The 9,501-nt window shown below is 34.6% G+C and overlaps 1 protein-coding gene across 2 annotated transcripts in view; it reads right to left on the bottom strand.

Moving 5' to 3' along the window:
* Positions 1-2,784: 2,784 nt before the first annotated feature.
* Positions 2,785-9,501, bottom strand: part of LOC115456188 (fatty acyl-CoA reductase wat) — a 50,029-nt gene continuing 43,312 nt past the window's right edge. For both annotated transcript variants that reach the window (XM_030185138.2, XM_037444438.1), the window contains 7 exons: positions 7,041-7,195; positions 6,550-6,666; positions 6,139-6,248; positions 5,892-5,953; positions 4,738-4,957; positions 4,306-4,486; positions 2,785-4,096 (listed from right to left, as the gene is read on the bottom strand). In XM_030185138.2, the coding sequence (XP_030040998.2) occupies positions 3,745-4,096; positions 4,306-4,486; positions 4,738-4,957; positions 5,892-5,953; positions 6,139-6,248; positions 6,550-6,666; positions 7,041-7,195 (1,197 nt within the window). In that variant the 3' untranslated portion in view covers positions 2,785-3,744. The remainder of the gene's footprint in view (positions 4,097-4,305; positions 4,487-4,737; positions 4,958-5,891; positions 5,954-6,138; positions 6,249-6,549; positions 6,667-7,040; positions 7,196-9,501) is intronic.

Genomic DNA, 9,501 nt, shown 5'->3' with positions numbered 1-9,501 from the left:
GTGAGAAAGAGCACCTTGGTAGACTATTACACGAGTTAATCCGAACATATACCACCCATAAACCTTATCAATACGTATAAATCAAACATATAAATATGGTAAATTGTTAACATTAGAGTTGATAATTGACTATTTTGTTGCATATTTAAAAATATTTTTATACCAACAGAAAATTTGAGTACCTTTTTATGCACTAAATGATGTGTAAGAACATAAGAAATCTTACATATTAAAAACAAAGTCACGGCGTCTGTCTGATCACGATAAACTTTAAAAAGTCTAAGAGATTTCGATTATATTTGGTATTCGAATAGTTTGAGACCCTGGGAAGGACATAGACTACTTTTTATCCCGAAACTCACTGACGTGGACGAGTCCGAAGTTTATAGCTTGTCTAATATAAAAATAAAGTTTTCTATAATAATTAAATAAAGACAAAAGTAATTTTAATTATTATTACAAAAATAGCCAATTAACCAATACTCAGGGCCATATTGAATATAATTACTCAGGGCGATCTGATGTGCGAAATCAGCTGAGACGCTATCAAATTAAACTCGGCATCTTAAGGTCATCCTATTTAATAAAAAGAAAACAACATATCAAATGAAATTTTAAGTCATAGCATACGACTGATTTTGACGGATTAATTTTGTTATTGAAACAACAAGCTAGTAATGACAACTTAGGTATATAATTCAATATAAATTATCTACTAAGATCCTAATCAAACTTGAGATTGCCTCTTTATATAATGGTCAATAAGTGCAGTCGAAAAATATAATTTGTATCGTCTAACGCCTAACACACTTAATTACACGTGCGGTAAAAATTTGAAGCACTAAGATCTCTTATAGACATTACTGACCCTAAAGGAGAATGCCCATTTTTGTATGAGAGTTGGGCTACGCTTGCGTCTGTACAAAACCTTCACAAAACTATAGGGAATATATCCTAATTTTTATACAAATTGAAAACAATTAGATATTCGATGGGAGTTCGGAGTAATCAGACTTTTTATAGCGCGGTTATTTTGAGGTTAAGTTCGGACTCCAATAATGATTAAGTTCAATATTGCAGTACCTACTTGTTATTGCTATAAGCGATTAGTGGACGGTCTTTTCACCTAACTTCAATTGCCCTCATAAGAACTGATAGGTACTAACATATCTGATAAGACGAAACTCCAATAAAACTTCAACATAGTATGGCGGAATATTAGTTTTTTCACGAAACATATTTATGTTACATGATCTTTTGTGTATATGTTTTTCTGACTTACGACTTATTCTATTACATGGATTACCTAATCCTTATTTCCACCTACCATTATCTCACTCCAATATGGCGTCAACACATATTGTAGAATAGATTCAGCTTAGTTTTTATGACCGGCCTTATGCCTGACGCCAACACTACCATTTGCAGGATTCCGATCCCAGGCAACTCATGTTAAAAATACCGAAATAAAATGTTGCTTGGCCTGGAAATCGAGCCCAGGAACTTACTTCACAGCCTTATTAGGCTAATAGTTAATTATCATAGGGAAAGAAAAATAAAACCAGAAATACGAAATCCGATGCATATTTTTATATAGATGTATATTTTTAATAGAGGTATATATTCTTGGCATCCCAAAATTTTTTAGAATAAGAAGAATAAAATTTTTATATAATAAACAAGAATTTAATATAGCTGCAGCACGTTTATATATACTCCTGAAGTGAGTGAATGACTTCTTGCAGCGCCGGTCGGGTCATGTCATGTTGTTGTCTGTGAACTTCTCTATTAGCTGACCTCCAGCAGTCAGCATAAACTCATTCCAGCCTTGAAACCTAAAATATAATGTAGAAGTTGAGTAAACATGTTCAGATTATGATTATTGTTAAACTGTTTTTTTTAACTTTGGCAAAATATTTCCCACATTGTGGGTATGTTAATAATAATCTACATAACTTACAAACTAGACAGCTCGTCCAAGGAATATACTTGTCGTTGCTGTGGCGCCGCAAAAGTGCAGTCAATACACCGCCGGGATATGCCGTCTCGATTAACTGTCCTGGGTCTAGGCTCTAGACGACATTGTGTTGCTTACTAAAAGCCTTCCGTCTCAAAATTCGAAACGCACATTATACACGTTGTTTTTTAACAGAGGATTTTTCGACTCAACATTAAAATACATAAGAAAAAACTCCGATCTTGAGTAAGATAAAATATTTTAACGATTTAACATTCAAACAAATCTGAAGTGTCAAAATGTCATTAATTTCAGTTGCCAGTGTAATAAAAATCTGTACCCATATATTCATTAATTAAAAATAAAGTCCAGACATGTTTTAGCTGACTATTGTATTTCTGTCAATGCAAGTACAAGTCGCCTTTTGTTTGTTTTTGGAACAATTAATATTTTCTCTTTTTTTTACCAGCTATTTGGAGTTTGGTCATAATTATTAAGTAAAATATATTATTTTATGACAATATATTTGAGATGAATAATATATTAAATACATATACTATAGATTCAAGTACGGGCATATTTATTGTACTTAATAATTACTTTTTTATTCCATTTAAAAGGGAATTTGTTATGAATTGGTATCAATTAGCCGTAATGGCAGTACATTATCCGGTGTTTCATTTGCAACAATTAAACAACTTTTTTTCCATATCTTTTAAACCCCCATTCGCTTATGACTGAAATAAATACAAATGAAGTAATAATTAAAATGATGATTTTTCGTGGATATTTGGTTAAGACGCATGACTGACGCAAAGTTAGCCTGGTTTTGGGCATTGTCCTTTGACACTTATGCGTCTCAGACTTACAACATTGAAAATACACTTGAAAATGGTTCAAACTAAATAGTGTAACTGTGTGGGGTCATAATTTACGAAATTAACTTAATATTCTAATTTTTGAGGGCACTGCGTGTTTATTAAAATTAAACTATAATTTAATCGAACTGTTGGCACGAATAAAAGCTTTATGAAGGTGTTTTTTTTCAGAATCCTCAAGACATATGCAGAAGTATTGTTGCGTTTCTTTTAACCTGGCGAGCAAATTTTTTCTGGAATGTCTGTTAACAAAGAAAGATATAGCCGTTTCTAAAGGGCTCACAGACTTTATAGAACTTGAACAGTCAAATAGAATATAGTAAGTGTTCACTTTGTTCAGCATCAAGATCCTCCACCTATAACGTCCACGAGTATAATTTTAATCATTATGTACATTACAAAATAATTGATTACAAATTAACATAAAATTACAGCATCACTATTCTTTGTACAACCTTTACATATTATTAACACAATTATAACTAAGCCCAGAATGGATGAGAGAGAAGACGGGCACTCTTAAGCTCGTGCTCATATCTCTAAAAACGTAAACCTATATATGAGCCTAGCGCCGTTAGAGCACAAAATCCTTGTTTTTCTAAATTTAAAAACGAGATTCTAAAAGAAAAACATATTTTAGGGTCTTGCAAACGAGCAAATGGGTTACCTGATAGCAACTGATGAAGTCCGCCAACTAAGACCCACGCATAGCTGCTAAAGGCAATAAAATACCTTACATATACATGCCAATACTACATTTGGTTAGTTATCAAAATATTCGCGTCTTGTAGACAGACTACTATCGACTTATTGAAGTCTATCTATAAAGTTGATAATGAATTGGCAAAAGCAATATCGACTTTGTTTTGTATATTTGTTGTTCCACCTCATCTCTGGGCATGAAAAATCTTAAACTCCTAAAACCATACTAAATATAGACCAAATCAACCTCGAAACTACACAGAAAAGAACGAAGCAGAAGAAATAATGGGTGTATTTTAACTTATAATATTTGCGGATGCCATCTGGGATGGTGTCTACTGGGTCTTTGAGAAGATAGATCCTTATCCCCCTGATGTAGTTGTAACAGAAGTTACTCCAGTCTAGAGTTTCCATGTCGAAGTCGAATATATCCTTGTCAGCGGGGCATAGTTCTTTGTAAAGCTCTTGCGTGTTATTATTGTAAAATGTCCACTCTCTTGTAGCAAAATATCCTATCACATCTGAGAATTTGCTTATTTTCGTGTACGCCTTCCTTAGCCTGAAATAAGGGTATTAATTTGTTAATATAATAGCAAACTATTATTGTCGTAGTTATGTACTTCAAAACAAAAGACATTTCAATAGCCACAATAAACACAATTGTAAAATTTTACGGACGGTCAACGCAAATGCTGGTGGTGTAGTGAGCTCGCATTCTTAAAGAGTTGGCAGATAATGCACCTTATCATAGTAAAAATCAACACTTACATAGGTTTCTTTCCGATTAGAATAGCAATACCATCGATGATGTAGGCTGGAACCCAATGCAAGAAGAAGCAGTTCAACATATAGATAAACCTGGAGGGAGTCAGTTGGAAGAGATAGTAGTAGACGGCTTGCATGGTGGGGACCTCGAGACCGTATACCTCCGTGTATTTCATGAATTTACCTGCAATGAAAGTTAAATAAGAAATGTTGAAGGAACTCGCAAGTCCAAATAATAAACTAGACAGGCGTTGGACGTAAATTATTTTTTATACTAGACGACTTACGTATAATTGAGAAAACAAAGTATTCCACTGATTTTAGAGAGAGATAGAAAATTCGATGAAATCTGCCTCTTAGGAGATTATGAGGGAAAGAAAATTTTATGAATTTTGGTATCACCATTATCCAACTCCAAAAAATACGAGTACTTACTCCATGTCAAAGGTTGTTGCGCTGACGAAACGAAGTTATATATCGGTGGTGGTAGATCAGATGGAGGAGCATCTTCATGGTTTCCAGGGTATTCCTTAGCTGTTTTCCATGCTGCGGCGATGCAAGCATTTACCACCATGTCTCCAGGTACAAGATCCGCCACGAAGTTCGGGTTGCAGTTTAAAACGTGGAGGAGACCTACAGCGGCTCCCACTACCACCTGGAAATGTATAAGGGTATTGAAGTGTGACGTCACAGACAGCTGATGACATCTCTATCTTATAACGGATCTATAAATAGCTACATAGTTTGAGATAACAAAGTCCGCAAGTTTAAAAATCAAGGACACACATCTTTGACTTATCAAAAAAATACCTATGTGTGTATTTGTGAAATAACGCTTGCTTTTACGATGAAGGAAAACATCGTGAGGAAACCAGCATATTTGCGAAGTTCTCTAGAAATTTTGAGGGTGTTTGAAATCTACCAATCCACTCTCAGGTCAGGCCAGTGTAGTGGACTAAGGCCTAATGCCTTTCAGCTGTAGAGGAGGCCCGCGCCCAGCAGTGGGATAGTAAATTAAGAGCTGATATTATAATTATATAGATAATATATATAATAATAATATCAGCTTATGATTATATCACGGGAATTTAATTAGCTGTGTGGACGACTTTTCCCGTGTGGAGATTTTTTGTACTATTTTATGGCTTATAATATTATTATGTTCGCTAAAACTTTGTTTAACATAACAAAACTGCAATTAACTGAGTTACGTTGAGTCTACAGTATGTGCAAACAAATTAACATACAATAAACTGTAGACTATTTTTTCTACGTAATGTATACATACGGTGACCTACAAAAGTCAGTTCAAATTACATTTTACATGTTTCATTGCACCTTAGCCCCTAAGGTGATACGAAATTGATATTCTATGGCTTAGAGTAGCAATTTAAAAAATCAAGGTTATAAGAAAAAATATTTATTTATTAATGTATATAAATTTATTGTTTTTTTTTTTTATTTAAAAATGGTACGAAGTAAAATACTGTACACATCTTAAATTGACTTTTGGAGGCCACATAGATGATAAATGAAGTGATTAATATCCCAATTATTAATCTATTGCTTTATTTTTTGGAGTAACTTACACCGGTAGGTCCGTACACGTTGTCAATCCAGCCAGCAACAGGCTCCTTGGATGTTCCAATTACTGAAAAAAGGTCACTTTTAAATATTCTGCGACCTTCTTGGTCTAGTTGTCTTGAGTTTGAATTAATGGCTATTTATTGATATTTTCCAAGGTCGCAACAAAAATAAGATATCTTACTAAGTTCAGATAAAGTTTTTAATTGTATAAACAGAAAATAGTACAGGTAACGTCAAAAAGTAACTTACCGATAGAAGGTCTGAAGAGAGCGAACGGAAGACCCTTGGCGTACTTCTGTACCACATTTTCAGCAGCCGCTTTTGTATACGCATAGGTATTGGGATAGTCACCGAGTAGCCTGGAAACACATTTTATATAAATTCACGACTGCAACTATACAGGGTCGGGCAGAAATGCAAATTCTACGATTCCCTGAGCTCATTCCGTCCAGAGTAATTGAGTATGTTATAATAAATATTGAGGCTAGTTACATCCAACTTATATTTTTTACAGAGAAAATTTTGAAAGAATTGGTATCGAAGCGAGGGCAGTCCAACTGATAGTCTTTAAATAAAAACATATGAAATCCAAGAAGGTTATCGAACCGAAATTTAGGTAGCTTAGCATAAATATGCTTGCAAATAAATAACCACTCGTACCCAGGCGTGATGTTGTTGATGACCTTCTCGTCCATGGTCTCCACCAGGTCGATCAGCTTGTCTCCGGGGAGAGGGCTCTCGTAGAACTTCTCGTCGATCACGTTCAGGGGGCAATTGCTGGAAAATTTTAAGTGATGACTTCATTAAACACAACGCAGTAATAATGGTTTATAATTTATACTAGATTGTGCTAGTACTGTATATAACGGTTAACATTAGACAATTCGTCGTCTCCACATACTGGTGCATAGTGGAATGACCGTCATGACTTTAATTAGCTTGCTCAAAGCTAGAAGAAGCGACTTCGGGACAACCAGATCAGGAACAAAGCAAATTTAAAACAGGTCTACGGGATCATATCCTAAGCAAATCATAAAAAAATCCCTAGAAATCAAAATTAGGGCTTGATCCTCAGCACAGACATGTTGCCAACAGCAAGAAGGCAAAATATGTGCTGCAACGAATGAAGTTAAAGATGCGAACTAAATTACCTGTAGGCTGTAGATATGTGAACCATGGACTTGAGCTTTCCGCAGGCCCTGGCGAGCTGGCAGATCTCCCTGGTGCCTCGTACGTTGATCTCAACGGCTGACTTCAGGGGCTCGTCGAACCGTACCGTCGCTGCTCCGTGGAATATCAATTCTACCTGTGGACAATATTGTATTTTTTATTTAAATTCGGCAAATGGCTAATCATATCAACTGATAATGGAGTGAAGCCCAAAGAAAATTTTGACCAGCAAGGGATTTGTATGCTTTGATGATCGGCACAATTATGCTGATCTGCGTAATTGCTACTTCATAGCCCGCTTAGCTCTTTCCTTTGGTGTAATTTTTTTGCCACTAAAAGTGTTGATGCATGCATGCTATGCATCTCCTAAAAGTACACATAATTTTTATTTGAAAACAACACTATTATAGAGAAATTAATGAAGGACACTTCAAAAGTTAAAAACTGACCTATATTAATTATTTTTTTAAATTATAATTAAATCTACATATCTCATGTAATTCACGCGTTGCCAAGTATGGAACGAATTGCTCACGGTGGTTTTCTCGTTGAGGAGCCTTAATATAGAAAACATAGCCATAATTCCATCGATATACATGTACTACGTACTAAATTTGGCGTTTCAACATTCACTGTATTTAACTGAATAAAATATATGAGTCAAATAAGTATAATTATTTGTTTTTCAAGTGAATAAATAGGTTATAACAGTAACGATTAGGTTGCCATTTTACTAAGTTCAGATTTTTAACAAATAGTTTATATAGACGTTCCTGTCTATAGATTATACGTCAATGCACAGTACGTATGGGCATAATGGAGAAGGGGCATACAACAATATTTTTACTGGTTCTTGAAAAATAATAAACCGGTTTTAGTTGTAGTCACTTACCTAAAAATAAAACGTTTATATATTTGCAACGGAACGGTGCGGAATTTTAATTTAACCGTTTATTTCTTATATTAATTTGTAAAATGAATGTCAGAAGAAACACGTCATTATATTTTTTATGTTTACGTAAATATTCGATATAAAACTAGTTTTCGGATTGTATCGCGACGGCATTGTTTTTTCCGGGAATATAACTTAGCATAATTATGAAAAATTTAGAATTAAATGTATAGTTGCCATAGCACCTACTACCTACCAATATTATAAAGGAGTCAAGTTTGTACGTTTCGGTATAAGGGATAATTTCTGAAACGAATTAGGTAGTCACCACATATTAGTATGAAAAATTATTTAAGTAATAGAAAGCTACACTATACGTGACGTGACTCGAACGGAACTGCAAGAAATGCCCAAAATGTTCAACGGTAATAAAAGCGAGGAGGCCGATTTCTATTTATTTCCCTTATAGTTTCAGGTGTAGCGAGAGGGTCGTGGGGGGACGAGGGCAAGGACGAGCGAGAGACATTTGCAAAAGCTTTGCGCACACAGAGGTGTCGCATTTCATAAGGGCTTCGTTGCAATCAACGAGTTTTTTTTGTCTCCGCAGAGTATTTCTAGAAACGCTATTATCTATAGTAAACTGTACTTAATTAAAATTCTTTCATTCCTAACAATTAAATTTGCCAACAGGTCGAAGAAAAAAGTGGTTTTAACACTAAAGTAGCACAACAGTCGATGATTTTAACGATCACTAATAGTTCTGACGTTAACTAAAAAAACAATAACACAGATGGCGTGGTCAAGCGAGGTGTTTATTCGATTTGCTGGAATGGAAAAATATTAAATGATAGTCACTTAATAAATGTAAAGTTCATCGACCAGGGGAAATTCAACCGTCGGATTTTATATATTTGTTATTTTATTTGTCTGCATTCTTCTATATGAACTTCAATTATGCCAAACCTTATACTTCCGTGCTGGGAATGCGATTAAAAACTGGAAAGATTTTTCTTCACGTATATTTAGATGTTATGATAAAAATAGTTCTATTCAACTGATGGAATTCCACTACATGGAATCTGAAGCGCCTGCCTATAAACAATAGCAACAATAGAACATTGACCAAAAACATTGCCTCACTCTTTATTTTGGGACGCAGAAGTCTACGTATGCCTACGGTAAAAAGTATGTAAAGAATATTCTCATGTTATCACATCATTGATGATTACAATGTCATCGTGAAGAAACTGTCAATAGTTGACCTAGATGATTAGTTAACAGTTGATCGTTAGCAATTCAGTTGAATCCACTGTCACTGCAGTAATAGTGTAAAACAAAATATTGATAGCTTCTTGGCGCCACATTGTCTCGTGTTTACAACACTAACGCGCTCTGCGCGATCTAGCCGGTCTGTAATAGCTGCAGGCATATAATATGAAAAATAAAACGATGATACTAAGAATACGTATCTGATTGAAACGTTTCTTTGTTTTGTTTCTCGATCATTTTTAATATTCCAGTTGAACAACCAAATCTCATGTAAATAAGAT

This window comes from Manduca sexta, chromosome 28 (assembly GCF_014839805.1).
Source record: "Manduca sexta isolate Smith_Timp_Sample1 chromosome 28, JHU_Msex_v1.0, whole genome shotgun sequence".
Lineage (NCBI taxonomy): Eukaryota > Metazoa > Arthropoda > Insecta > Lepidoptera > Sphingidae > Manduca > Manduca sexta.
The sequence above is the reverse complement of the archived record's forward strand: the minus strand, read 5'-3'. Positions and strand labels throughout refer to the sequence as shown.